The following is a 15,362-nucleotide window of genomic DNA, read 5'->3' on the forward strand; positions in this document are numbered from 1 at the left end:
AAGTTCAAGAACAGCATGGGTAACTTAGCAAGACCTTGCATCAAACTAAAATTAAAAAGTGACAGACTCAATCTCCAGGACCACCAATCAATTAATCAATCCAGGACAAGAAAGAATGACAGATCAAAAGAGAATAAAGAGATATGAGAACTAAATGCAAACACAACATGTGATGCTGGATGAGAAAATTAGCAGAATTATTATCAAATCTGAATTATTATTATCAAGTCTGTTGACTATATAATACTTTGTCAATATTGATTTCTTATTAACTATTTTGATATTTACCTTGTGGTTATGTAAAAAGAATGTACTTTCCTTTAGAAAATGCATTCTCAAGTGTTGAAAGGTAAATGGGGCATCATGTCTACAATTTCTTCTCAGACATTTCAGAAACAAATTAGAATAAACAATAAATATTAATATTGGGCAAAGTGAGGTAAAGATTTTCTTTGTGCTACTCTTGCAATTTTTCAACACAGCAATTGATAAATAAAAAGGTAGAAACAGTATTACATGCCTGAGAAAAGTTTATAAACAATATAGATCATATGGACCAATAAAAAGGAATGAAGTACTTACTAATAAATTCTACAACATAGATTAACCTTAAAGAACCACATGTTATATGATTCCATTTGAAGAATGTCCAGATATGGTCAATCTACAGAAACAGAAAGCAGCTTAAAGGCTCACAACAGGAAATAATTTAACAGTATACGAGTTAGAGGAATTTTTATTGGAGTGACAAAATATTCTAAAACTGGATTATGGAGACGATTGTAAACTCAGTAAATTTATTAAAAATCCCTGAGCTGAACTGTACACTGAAAATAAATAAAGTTTGGCATATCAACTATACCACAAAAAGTTAAAAGAAGGAAATAAAGGAGGGAGGAAGGGAAAAGGGGAAAAGGGGAAAGAGAAGGAAGGAAAGAAAGGGAAGGGGGCACACTGGCACCCAGCTGTAATCCTAGCTACTTGGAGGTTCAAAGTCAGCCTGGAAAATGTAGAGAGTCCCTGTCTCAAAAGAAAAAAATAAAAAGGGCCAGGGATGTAGCTCAGTAGCTGAGTTCAATCACCAGTAGGGGGTGGGAGAATAGTAAGAGAAAAGAAGCTGACCTTGGTTTCTCATTCACTGACTATTTACATAAGACTTATCATGTGGCAATGGACTGGAAAGTGCATTAAAAAAAAAAAAAAAGGTAGAAACTTCCTCAAGAAGTACATATTCCTACATTTTAAGAATGTAAGAATGGGGACTGGGATTGTGGCTCAGTGGTAAAGTGCTGGTCTCGCATGCATAAGGCACTGGGTTCGATCCTCAGCACCACATAAATGTAAAATATATACATTATGTCCACCTAAGAAATAAATATTAAAAAAAAAGAATGTAAGAATGAATTGAGCCAAATTTGTTGGTACACATACACACACTATACAGTATCATTTATGATTAAATTCACTGTTTTTTTTTTTTTTTGACAGATGATGCAAGTTGATACAAATTTAATTGTGACCCATATCAAAACTTCAGTCACTTTTGCAGTTTTGCTATAGATTCAAGAACTGGACAAAGTCAGAAATTCAGGTTTAGAACCTATTATGTTTTCTAATTTGTTAATCATTAATCCTCTCGTTTACAAAGAATATATTTAATGGTAAATGCAGCAGCACTTGTAGCAAAATAACCATTTTTTTAATATTTATTTTTTAGTTGTATTTGGACACAATACCTTCATTTTTATGTGGTGCTAAGGATCGAACCCAGGGCCCTGCACGTGCTAGGCAAGCCACAACCCCAGCCCCATAACCATTTTTTTTTCCCCCAATGTCTTTATTTTACTTTATATGGTGCTGAGGATTGAACCCAGTGCCTCACACATGCTAGGGAGCGCTTTACCTCTGATAGGGCATGTTTTTATGTATAGGAGAAATAGCCATCATGCTGTATTAGTAGGAAATAATAGAACATTTGCCTAAGGTAGAATAAGCAGAGTAACTTTTAATAAAAGTCAGTAAATGTTCATTTTACCCTGTTATATTAAAAATCTGATAGAAGTTTATAGTTGTGAAGGATGGAAGTGGGGATTTCTTTTAAAGTATGCCTACAATCTGATGATCAGAATTAAGAAAACTAAGGAATAGACTGAGTTTTGGCAAGAGCCTTTCACTGAGGAATACTATGGACAAGACAAAGCAAGCTAAAGCTGAGGAATTGACTTTGATTTTTACTGAGAGTTGATGGGCCCTAGCAAACAGCAACAATATAACTTTTAAAATTGTAATAAAATATATCTGACAAAAAATTTGTCTAGTCTTTTGCACAAACATATGATGTGGTGGAGACTTACTATGCCCTCAAGCATTTCCAATTACTCACAAGTAAGCTACACCATCTCTGTCTTCCTATATAATTCTATGTACTAGGTTTGATTTGATGATGGAAATCAGTAGTTAACAAGGTGACAAAATCTTTCCTCTTTGTGATTTTCCACAGTCTGAATTTTCCAAAAATGACCTTGAAACAAATTATCTTTGAAAATGAAGAAAAAAAAATCTTAACATTCTTTCTATGTTATTCCAATAACAGTCTTTCAAATATTTTAAGAATTCTCAGGAAGCCCTGCTCCTTTCCAGATTATTTTTGGTCTCCTGACTGGCATTCCCGCTAACAACCAATCTAAAGAATCTTAATATCATTAACCTTCACTATCTGTCTCAAACTTCACCACTGTCTTCCAATGTTTATTGTTGCCATTTCACACTTTTGATAAAGAAATTTAAGCGACTCCATCGGTCTAATTTATTTAATCCTAGAGATAGTCTCCTTTGCAATAGGTTACCCTGCCTAATTCCTACTTTAATTCTCAACCTTGTTCAAAAATAGTTTTTTTTTCTAGCATGTTTACTTGACTTTATAAACAGAACACACAGAATAAAACTGAACTTGGGCTGGGGTTGTGGCTCAATGGTGAAGCACTTTCCTCACATGTATGAGGCACTGGGTTCAATCCTCAATACCACATAAAAATAAATAAATATACCCTAAGTACATGTATGAAGACATGAATGGTGTGACTCTACTTTGTATACAACTAGAGATGAAAAACTGTGCTCTATTTGTGTAATATGAATTGTAATGCATTCTGCTGTCATATATAATAAAATAAAAATAAATAAGTAAGTAAGTAAAGGCATTGTGTCCATCTACAACGAAAAATATATTAAAAAAAAAAACTGAACTAGGGGCTGGGGATGTGGCTCAAGCGATAACGTGCTCGCCTGGCATGCGCAGGGCGCTGGGTTCGATCCTCAGCAAAACATAAAATAAAGATGTTGTGTCCACCGAAAACTAAAAAATAAATATTTAAAAAAATTCTCTCTCTCCAAAAAAAAAAAAAAAAACTGAACTCAAAAGCACCTTTATGGAATTGGGGCTGTGGCTCAGTGGAAGAGCACTTGCCTAGCACGTGTGAGGCACTGGGTTCAATTCTCAGCACTGATACAAATAAATAAGAAAGCGGTCCACTGACAACTAAAAAAAATTTAAAAATTTTTAAAAAAGAGAACCTTTATGGAAAATAGTGAGTTTAGAAATTAACTACTTAATAGTCTTTGTAGATTTCAAACGCATTGAAAAATTTGGTACCCCTACATTCTTTTAATCAAACCTATGTATTTATATGGATCATATTACATACAATTCTACCAATGATAGATTCATTTTGGTTTACAACTAATCTGCTCTTAAAAAACAAATAACATAAATGTAGTTTTTCAATTAAAAAGTTTAATTCAAAAAGTAACATCAAGCTCAGTAAATTTGTTTTTTCAAAGTGTTTTTCTCCCAAAACATGCCATCAAACAAATGGGAATTTAAGCACTGGAAACAGGAAAAGAGAGAGGGTGTGCAGGACAATGTCCAAGCAGGCATTATAGAGGAAGTGCCCCAAATGAAAAGTTCCAGGCCAACAGAGCAGCAGAAGGGCAAAGGACAAATAAGGAGGATGAGTGTTTTAATCTGAAGAGGAAAGTCACAGAAACAAAAAAATTATTCTTTGAAATTTTGCTTGCTCACCCTATCCTCTTAACACTGGGCTACATATCTTAACCGTCTAGTCACCCCATTATTGTCTTTTTCTCCCCAGCTATTAACTATTTTAAAAATATGCCTTGCCAACTAGCAGTAACAAAACAGTTTCGAGAAAGGGATGAGAGTTCAGAGAAAAAAGGTGTACGTGAGGGGCTGGGGTTGTGGCTCAGCAGTAGAGTGCTCGCCTAGCATGTATGGGACCCTGGGTTCGATCCTCAGCACCACATAAAAATAAAATAAAAGCATTGTGTCCAGCTACAACTAAAACTAAAACAAAATACTTTTTTTAAAAAAAGGAGTACAGTGATTCTATTCTCCATTTTTAAGTAAATATATAGAACTACAAGGTTCAATTACACTTAGATTAGATAATCACAAACTCTTGGTATAGAAAGACCTTGGAGAAATTCAAAAGTTTTCACTCAAAGAGGATATAAGAGTTCATTAAGATCTTTGCTCAGGGGGCTGGGGATATAGCTCAGTGGCAGAGCATTTGCTTAGCATGTGTAAGACACTGGGTTGAATCCTTAGCACCGCATAAAAAACGAAACAAATAAAGGCATGCTGTCCATCTACAACTACCAAAAATAATAATAATAATATCTTTGCTCAATCAACTAGCTCCTGCTCAAAAGTGAGGAAGCAGAAGCAGTATTTATGTTTTAGAATCATACACAGATATGAATTCATAGAAGTCATGGTATTCTAATCAGCTATAAAAAGAAATGAGGTATTCACACAACTTGGAGGAATCCATGGAGAACTACATTGAATTGGGGGAGAAAAAAGTCAATCCCCAAAATGGCTACATATTGTATGATTGCCTTAACATAACTTCATTCTTGGAATGACAAGAATATAGAAATGTAGAACAGATTAATGTCAAGGAGGAAGGAGAGATGAAGCCAAAAGGAAGGTAGGTGTAGCAATAAAAGACGAATATTCTTGTTGGAAGTATTTTGTATCTTGATTGTAGTGGTAGGTACACAAATCTACACGTATGGAAATACATACATATCCACCAATTAATTCTCACTCCCATACACACTCAACTGAATACTAGTAAAGTATGGTAGAATGTATCAAAAGCGATATTCTATTCTAACATTGTAATATGGTTCTGTATAATGTTTGGAGAATCCATTTAAAGGTTATTTTCATTCTTTCTTTCCCCCCACTTTTTTTCAGGGTGTAGGGGTGACTAGGGATTGAACCTAGAGGCACTCTACCACTAAGCTACATATTTTATATATTTTATTTAGCCTATCTGGTCTATGAAGCTGCCTTCATTCTCCTAATTTCAGAGCCCATTTCTTTCCTTAAGAATGTAAGATTGCCCACATTCTTCCAACATCTTATTTGCCTAAGTTGACATTTGGCTCCTATTATCTGCACCTAAAGAACCCCTTCAAACAATAAGCATACAAAAAATTACCTAGTTTTTAAAAAAAAATTTTTTTTGGTTGTATCTTTATTTTATTCATTTATTTTTATATGGAGGTGAGGATCAAACCCAGTGCTTCACATGTGCCAGGCAAGTGCTCCTACCACTGAGTCACAATCCAGTCCAAATTACCTGCTTTTTAATTAGGACTTCTGCTACGACCTTAAGAAAGCTTTCTTTCAGGGCTGGGGTTGTGGCTCAGTGGTGGAGCGTTTGCCTCACATGCGTGAGGTCCTGGGTTTGATCCTTAGCACCACATAAAAAAATAAACAAATAAAAAATAAAGATATTTTGTTTACATAACTAAAAATTTTTTTAAAAAAGAAAGCTTTCTTTCATAAACTGTTGTTCAAAATCAAATAGGTTCTTATAAAGGAACTTAATAGAGTACAAATTTAACTGGAGTTTAAAGAGTTTAATTAAGCTACAAGCCAACTAACTCTAAGCCAAGCATGCCATGTTCAAGCGATATGAAAATACATGAATATGGTTCCTGTTCTCAAGTCTCACAGGCAAGTCAGAAATCTGTAATAAATAACTATGATATAACATGGGCACTGCTATAAAGAGGGTTATCTAAAATGCCAACAGAGATAAAAAAAATCAATTCAGTAATGGATTTAGACTATGAATTTTAACCTATTCTCGTCTGGTTTTAAGATAAGAATTTGGGGATAAAAGGAGAGATACTGAGTCTAAAAGGAAACACCCTGCAAAAGTAACATAAGGCAATATGCAAGTGCAGGGAGAAATGGCAAGAAATTATGAAACTCCATCCTTGCTCTACATGTAGTCCCTCTAAGTATTAACACACCCTATCAACAGGAGCTGTCTCTCCCTCTAGAGATAGCCTGCATCCTAACCCTTAAATGTGTATTCCTTGTCTTACCACAAAAACATCTTTCTCTTGAGATCACCCCAATCTCCCTTGAATAGTTATCTATTTTCCTAAATAAACTTGTCTATGCCTTTGACTGGCATGTGCTACAATTCTTTGACATCAGGTGTGCCAAAGATCCTGCTGGTCCTGAGCCAAGTTCCCCTTCTCTCTTGAAGTCCACCAATCCTTCTTTGGAGACACGGATGCTCTCGTGATCATTTGAAATAAGTATCATTCCTGTAGAAGATTTACGAATATTTTCTCTAAATCAATTCAAGCATTTACATTTTCAATCTTATAGCCAAAAAGCAAATCTTAACATACACATTTCCAATCTCTTAAATATTTTCATTATCAATCTTATTAGATATTTTAATACTAGTAAATCAAGTGATGATTTTAATGAGCCTTAATGTAGATTAGATTTCTAAAATTATGACCAAATAATGATTTTAAAGCACAAGGGATAAACAAGCATATTATTAATAAAAATTTACATAATAATATCACTATTAGTTTCTGTGTTAATTATTTAGTTTTATAAAGTAAAAATCATGCATCCAAAGGTAAGATCAATTAAACTTTAAGAATGTTGTATAGCTGCATAATATTTCTTTAGAATAAAGTAGTACTTCTTACCTTCTGGAGTTGGAATGCATCCCAAGAAAATGAAAGGAGGGGGGAAAAAGAGTATTTAATTTCTCTTTACAAAGCAACAACAATGCCAAAAAAATAAACTGTCCCGTGCCCTCCCAGCAATATTCATAATCCCTCCACCCCCATTTTACTATATAAAACATTCATTTCTTAAAATTGACAAGTTAGCCCAAATACTACTGTCTAAAAGTACAAGATTATATTCAGCTGAAGCATCTAATCCACTCCAGAAAATAGTTGCAAAATTTTTACTATGTGACAGAATAAACCTATTAGAGCAGTTTGGATGTGGATACGATGAGTATTTTCCATTCTTTAATATTCTTTCCATGCGTTTCAGTTTCCAGGAGCCATCATAAAGCCATCAGCTATGGACTCTAATGTTTATTAGCTTCCCTTTGATCCGTAATAGAACTTGTCCCTCCAAATAACAATGGATATGACTACTTTTTCTGTCAACACCCAAGTTACTGTTTCTTTGTTTTCAATATTATTCTTTTTGACATCTCTACCAGCTTTGCAAGCTGGAAAGAAGACTACACTAGTGATCAGAAGATGCAGGCTTAACCACAAAGGTATCAGCTAACCTTAGATAAACATGATATCAACTTAATTTTAAAATGTTCTTAATTCTTAAACTGAGCTCTCTAAAGAAACCACTTCAAGGCATTTCACCAGAACAAACAATCAAATGACCTACTCTGCAGGGATAATGATTTCTGCAAGTAATGAGAATGTAGGCTTTATTTCCTTTGAATACTTTTCCATAATGGGGGGTGGGGATTAGGTACTTTGATTATTTTTTTGGTAGGAAGTAAAACAAAACATTTCACCTTAAATAGCATAAGAGATTTTTTCATAAATATTCTAATAAGATGAGAGATCCCTCCCAAAAAAGTTAATATTTCAGTATGTTTATTGGGCATGGTCTTTGATGGATGGTTCCCAGAGTTCTTTACAATCACAACCCTATAGGAGCTTACTGCTTTGGTTGGAACACTGAAACATGAGAAAAAATTACAAGGCAACAATTTTGAGCTCTGCCAAACAGCAATACATAAAGATCTATTTAATCCAAAAAACAATTTGTAATTAGACAAAAATTAACCTAAAGCTGTTATGGCAGCACACAATGTTAAGTCTGATTTGAAAAATAATAAAGCCAATATACTAATCAGAAAAGCAAGCACATACTAAAAGAACAAAAACCACAAACAACAAGCCTAGATTGCTAGTTTCACTAAGCTAGTTGTATAACCCTTGTTAAATCTCAATCCATGGGTATGTATGTATATATTTTGGTGCAATACTAGAGATGGAACCCAGGGGTGCTCTACCACTGAACTATATCCCCAGCCTTTTTTATTTTGAGACAGGGTCCAAACTGATGAGGCTTGTCTGAACTTGTAATCTTCCTGCCTTAGCCTCCTGAGTAGCTGGAATTACAGGCATATGCCACTGTGCCCATCCTTATTTCTCCAATAATAAAATGAGATGTAAACTATAACAACTTTTTCCATCTGCAATATTCTACAACTGAAATAATATGACTGATGTGGGGAAAACGTGGGAGAGAAAGAGATAAGGACTGCTACAGAGATTATCCATTTTGGAGTATTGTTCAAAGGTATCATGTTATAATTAGATAGAGTTTAAGATGAATGCATAATTCCATATATACAATGGAATATGACTCAGTCATAAAGAAGAATGAAATTATAGCATTTGTAGGTAAATGGATGGAACTGGAGATTACCATGCTAAGTAAAATAAGCCAATCCCCAAAACCCAAAGACCAAATGTTCTCTCTGATATGAAGATGCTGATCCACTATGGGGGCAGGGGGATCCACTGGATTGGACAGGGTGGAGTAGGGAAAGGTAGGGGAAATAGGAATGGGAAAGAGAGTAGAATGAAACGGACCTTTCTTATGTTCATATATGAATACACAATCAGTATAACTCCACATCATTTACAACCAGAAGACTGGGAAGTTATACTTCATGTATATATGATATGTCAAAATACATTCTACGTTCATGTATAACCAAAAAAGAACAAATTTTAAAAACTTAAAAAAAAAAAAAAAACTAGATACAGTTTATTGGCCAGTGCATGTTCAAGTCATCTATTTATTCTCAAACTTGTCAGTACTACCTATATAACTCACACATAACCTTCTTTTTTGGATCATTTTTTAAAAAGAAGTATGCTTTTAAACACTCCTTGACTTGCAACAGAAGTAACAAATAAGTAAAAAAAAAAAATCAACATAATTGAGAAGGTAGGAAGCTGGCCATATTCATTCATCAGCTACATAACTTACCATACCAATTTGTGTGTGCAGATTCAAATAAATGCCACATCAAAATTATTAATTATATACCATGTAATCTTAGAATCATTTATGAAGGGTCTAATTCAGAAAATGCTCAATTTGTGGATGACAAAATTCACAAACAATCTTCCTAATTCCTTTTCACTTCTACTCATAAATGAAAAATCAAGAAATAGTAAGACAATACTGTCTCAGGAACTGAATACTTCTTCCTTCCTAAAATATCTACTTAGCAGATATAAGAGTTAAGATAATACTGTATAACTAATAAAATGAGCAAAACAGGTCACAAAAATTCCAATGGGGGAGAAAAGAATTAAAGATAATGGCCATTTCAGAAGACTTGAAGTCCTCCTACACTTACTGTTGTAGAAACATATCTGCAGACATTAATGGCAGCCATAGTTGATGAAGGCGGGAAAACCTGTTCTGCATCTCATCTATAGATTACGGTAAAGGAGTGGTAACCATAAAGGTTTAGCAGAAATGGCTTCAATATAGAAACTCTTGTTTTATATGCCACTCATTATGTGTGTTGTCAACAGTATTTGTTGAAAGTAAATGTTTAGTCGGTCTATTTTTGATAAGCCAAAATATCTAAATTGCATACAAATAGCCTCTGAATATTTATCTATTAGATAATGTCTGAATCATATAATGCCTGTGACTTACCTCAAAATAATGTGGAGTAGGAAGACTATCTATAATTTATGATGGAGGATTTATACTTTTTAGTTTGAATTTTTCCAAAAGTAAAAAATTTACATTTTAAAAGAGTATCTTTGGTACCTAACTTATAAACCTATGTTTGCAACAAATGTGTAGGCAGAATGACTCCTACTATTATGTATAATTATAGCATACTATTAAAAAATAAACTTAAAAAAACAAATGTGCGGGCTGGGGATGTGGCTCAAGCGGTAGCGCGCTCGCCTGGCATGCGTGTGGCCAGGGTTCGATCCTCAGCACCACATACAAAACGAAGATGTTGTATCCGCCGATAACTAAAAAAAAAATAAATATTAAAAAAATATATTTAAAAAAAAAAAACAAAAAAACACAAATGTGCAAGTATATCATCACAAAATGAAAAATTTTCCTAGATCTGTAACCCATCAGAAACTATCTAATTAGATACTAATCTTTAAAGACAGATATTCTATGCCCAGATGACTGCTACCCTTTAATTGCTGACTTGATATTTTTAACAAAATCATTTCGCTACACTTGAATATCACTACTTACCCCTCAATGGGTCTCAAAACATTGGGGGGCAAAATAAACCCTCAATGAATATTTAATCAACCCCCTGACATTACCAGTTTAACCCTCAGATCTTCACTACAGTAAACTGCAACTGTTCAATCAAGATACCTATAAATCATTTTTCTTTTCCTCCTTTATTTTACCTCCCATAGCCAAGCCATCAGAATAATCCTGTGTATTCTCCCCAAAACATTTCATCTCAAATCTTTCTACTCTCTCCAGATCAAACTTATCTTCACCTAAGTCCAACCACCACTATATCTTGCCTAATCTACAATAGCCTCATTAGTCGCCTTAATACCTTCAACTCCTGCCACAGCCTATTCTTCATAAAGAAGTCTATAAGCTTTACCTGAAATATAAGCCATACTACAAATCATCTTGTTAATCATCAGATGCAAATTTCCAAGGGAGGTATATTATTTCCCTATGAGGATCAGTAACTCATTTGGACAGGTCCATGTTTAAACATTTCACCTTGCCAATGGATTCAAACTACTTTTTGTATTCTAATCACATCCACTTAGCTTACTAATACCAAGAACAAAATTCCAACTATAAACTTAGTCACAGTAAGGTTCCAAATATGTAATTATAAAACAACTGTGGTAAATGACCTATACGAGACTATTTGTGATAATCCCCCTTACGCACTTCTAAAATGATTGACCAGGCTAGACCTCATGGCACATGTCTATAAACCCAGAGGGAGGCTGAGATAAGAGGAGCTCATGTTCTAGGTCAGCCTTGGAAATGACTGACTGGTCTGAGCGGTGGCGCTCATCTGTAATTTCCAGCAACCTGGGAAGCCTCATGAGACAGGAGATCACAAGTTTGAAGCAAGCCTTAGCAAATTAGTGATAACTTGTCTAAAAATTATTTACAGGGTGGGGCGGGGTTTCTAGGACAGTAGCTCAGTGGCAAAGCACACCTGTGTTCAATTCCTAGTGCCACAAAAATGAATGAATGAAATGACTGGCTAAAAAAAGCTACACACCAAAATTTACAATCCTATTCTAAACAAAACAAGAACACAAATCATTCTGATCCATAGTTTGTGGTTTGATGATGGAAGGCTCCAAGAATTTCAAGCTTAATCCAACTTTATGATTTAAAATGAAATTTCTACCCAATGATAATTTTATTTTTTTCAAAAAAGGAAACTGTCAGGCTGGGGATGTGGCTCAAGCGGTAGCGCGCTCGGCCCGGGTTTGATCCTCAGCACCACATACAAAACAAAGATGTTGTGTCCGCTGAAAACTAAAAAATAAATATTAAAAAATTCTCTCTCTCTCTCTTAAAAAAAAAAAAAAAAAAGGAAACTGTCTAGATAAAACCAGATATATAAAAGGGTACAAAAAATCTTTAAAGGTTCTAACAGTACTTCAAATTTGGAATACATAACTCCTGTTGAAGAGCTCAACCCTAGGGAATTTCTGCCATGTCACTGTTGGGATTTATTTTAAGAGACATGACAGGCTACAGTATAGCCATAGAAACTCAACATGGAGCTATCTTTAAACTGAACATGAGGTGTATTTAAAAAGTTTTTCAACAAATTATAAACTATTTAATGATTTTCTAAAATAACTGTTACATGGTAAATAGCATAGAAATTAACTTTTCTTTTATGTACAAATAACAAAAACCACAGGTAAAGCATCTATCTACATTATCAGTGATGTTTTATCTGTTCCAAACAAAATTAGACTACTTCAGAATACTTCCACCATTCACTCTGACTACTAAGTATACCAGAATCAGTCTTAATCTCACCTGTCCTAAACCAGGTCCAATTTGACCTGAAACACCAAATCTGTATCTTCTCTTCTATATGACTCTTCTTAGAGGGGATATGAGGGTGAAGCTCAAAGTCAGAGTGTTTACCTAACATGCAGGAGATCCTGGATTCAATCTCCCATGCCCCCGGAGAAAAAAACAAAACAAGATTTATGACTCCTACCCAGGAGCAGTGGTGCACATTTGTAAACCCAGCGATGTGGGAGGCTGAGGCAGGAGGAACATGAGTTCAAAGCCGGCCTCAGCAAAGGTGAGGCGCTAAGCAACTCAGTGAGACCCTGTCTCTTAACAAAATACTAAATAGGGCTGGGGATGTGGCTCAGTGGTTGAGTGCTCCTGAGTTCAATCCCTAGTAGCCCCCCCTATCAAAAATGAAAAGATTTGACTCCTATGAGAAACTCTAAATTATCTTTAAAAGGGATGCATATTACACTATAAAAAGAATATAATCAAGTACATAGTCATAGATTATTTTGAGGGGAAAACTTTTAGGACTTTTTCTTTCCTATATTTTTAAAATGCTAAGTTTAACAGTTATAGAAAGATATTTAAATATTATAAAACTTTCTTCTAAAAGGGATAGCTATTTCTAATTAACTCATTCAAAATTCCACACTTTGGTAACAATTTTCAATCTTACCACCTAACTTCTTAAAGTCACTAGTACCTCAATCTTTCTCAGTCAGGAGTTAACCTCTTCTCTTATTTTTTCTTTAGTACTGGGGCTTGAACTCAGGGGCACTCAACCACATCCCCAGCCCTATTTAGAGACAGGGTCTCACTGAGGTACTTAGGTGCTCACTTTTGCTGAGGCTGGCTTTGAACTGTCGGTCTTCCTGCCTCAGCCTCCCGAGCTGCTGGGATTACAGGCATGCACCACCGTGCCTGGCTAATCTCTTCTTTTTTAATACTTGCTTGGTGATTGCAGAAAACCCAATATAACATAAAAGTGACCATTTTTTAATCATTTTTAAATACAATTCAATGATGTTAAAGGCATTTGCAATGTTGTACAGCTATAATTACTGTCAATTTCCAGAACTTTCTTATAATCTCAACCAGAAACTCTGTACCCATTAACAGTAACTCCCTATACCAGTACCTGTTAACCTCTATTTTCTGACTCTGTAAATGTACCCATTCTAGATATATCATATAACTGACTCATACAATATTTGTACTTTTGGATAACTTATTTCACTTAGCTTGTTTTAAAGGTTCATCCACATGCGTGGATATATCAGAATTTCACTTCTTAAAAAAAAAAAAAATTCCATTTCCTCTTAAGGCCGAATAATATTCCATTGCATGTATATAGCACATTTTGTTTATCAATTCATCTGTTAATGGACATTTGGGTTGTTTTCACTTTAATATATTCTAAAATATAACAATAATCAGAATCAAAGAGATTCTTTAAAATGTGGGAGCAGAGGGAAAAATACAAAGTGAAAAGACATAAAAGATATACTGAGGTCTAAGGAATGAAAATAAAACAAGTAGCAGCACACTTTCAATAAGCATACTCTGTGTTTTATTCTATAATCTCTCTAAAAACTGTAAAGATTATAAGACTTGACACTTGATTGCAGCAAGAAAAGCTATTTACTACATTTGAATATAATCTTTTAACCATTGATATTTTTCATATACTCATTAACAAGTAAGTTTTCAATGCCTACTATGGCAATACACAAAAAGAAGAGATAATATCACTATCCTCACAGAACTACTTTAATGTATGGATGGATCTCTCTCTCTCTCTCTCTCTCTCTCTCTCTCTGGTGGTGATGCTGGGGATGGAACCCAGGACTTTGCACATGTTAGGTAAGCACTGTATCACTGAGCTATATCCCAAGCACTGACTTTTCTTTAAAATTACAAAAACTTACCATTTTAAACCTTAGTGCTATAAAGAACAAGAAATACTATAATAAACTAAAACAAGAATATGTGATCTAGACTACAAAGTCAGTCAAAATTCTTTAAAAATGAAAATTTCAAACTGATTGCCTAAAGAGTTAACCTCACAAATAAAGCTAAGTGGTCCTCATGTACAAAGGCTGAGATTGATGTAAATTCCCTACAAAATTGAAAATGACAAAACATAAAAGATATATAAAACTATGAGAATAGACAGAAATATACTTAACTTGGAGAGGAGGTTATCAGAAAAAAACAAACATTAAGGAAAAAAACTCCAAAGAGGAAAGAAAAGTAAAAAAGCTTGTGGTATCAATTAAAGTAACAAGTTTCAAGAAGGAAATAGTACTACAGTGTAATAATAATAATAATAATAATAATTCTGAGAAGTAAAAGAGGCAAGAACTTAAAATCCAATTGATTTTGTAAAAGTAAGTCACAGATGACCTTGAAAGAACTGCTTTATGGTCACAAAACTATCTAACCACATCATCAGAGTTTAACCAAGAAGAACTACTTGTAAACTGTTAACACGTGAAGCCAAAGACATTTCTAATTACTCCACAATTTTGATGCATACCAAAAATATAAGAAATTCCTTTTTCTCCTTTTCTATTTATTTATTACTATTCTTTACTTATTCACTAATCTTGACTCCCTCTGGAAATGATAATGGAAAGTTTAAAGTCCTAGAGCGTTACTACATTAGACTTGTATGACACTACAATGCAATTTCAGACCAAAGAGATTATTGGAGCTTGTTCTCTATATATCAGATTTCCTGGTGTATTTGCCTGGTATGTATCAAAATCTAAATTTATAAAAAGAAACAAAATCTCCTACCCATTCCCACTCTGTGCGATCCAACAGTGCTATTAAAGGATATTAGAATACCTTAACAAAATTTCTCAGTGACAAAAATACTATTATCTTCTCCTGTAGCTTAGTATTAATTGAT

The 15,362-nt window shown here is 34.2% G+C and overlaps 1 protein-coding gene across 4 annotated transcripts in view; it reads right to left on the reverse strand.

Annotated features, from left to right (window-relative positions):
- Asxl2 (ASXL transcriptional regulator 2) overlaps positions 1 to 15,362 on the reverse strand; it is a 131,379-nt gene that overhangs the window by 74,411 nt on the left and 41,606 nt on the right. Inside the window, exon 1 of one of the 4 annotated variants that reach the window (XM_046441409.2) lies at positions 6,430 to 6,774. The exons of the other annotated variants lie outside the window; for them this stretch is intronic. Within the exon in view, the coding sequence (XP_046297365.1) occupies positions 6,430 to 6,440 (11 nt within the window). The 5' untranslated portion in view covers positions 6,441 to 6,774. Of the gene's footprint in view, positions 1 to 6,429; positions 6,775 to 15,362 lie in introns of those variants that run through there. 4 annotated transcript variants of the gene reach the window in all.

The sequence above is a fragment of the Marmota monax genome, unplaced genomic scaffold (assembly GCF_021218885.2).
Source record: "Marmota monax isolate L192 unplaced genomic scaffold, Marmota_monax_Labrador192_F-V1.1 WCK01_AAM20220418_F8-fsc00010, whole genome shotgun sequence".
Classification (NCBI taxonomy): Eukaryota; Metazoa; Chordata; class Mammalia; order Rodentia; family Sciuridae; genus Marmota; species Marmota monax.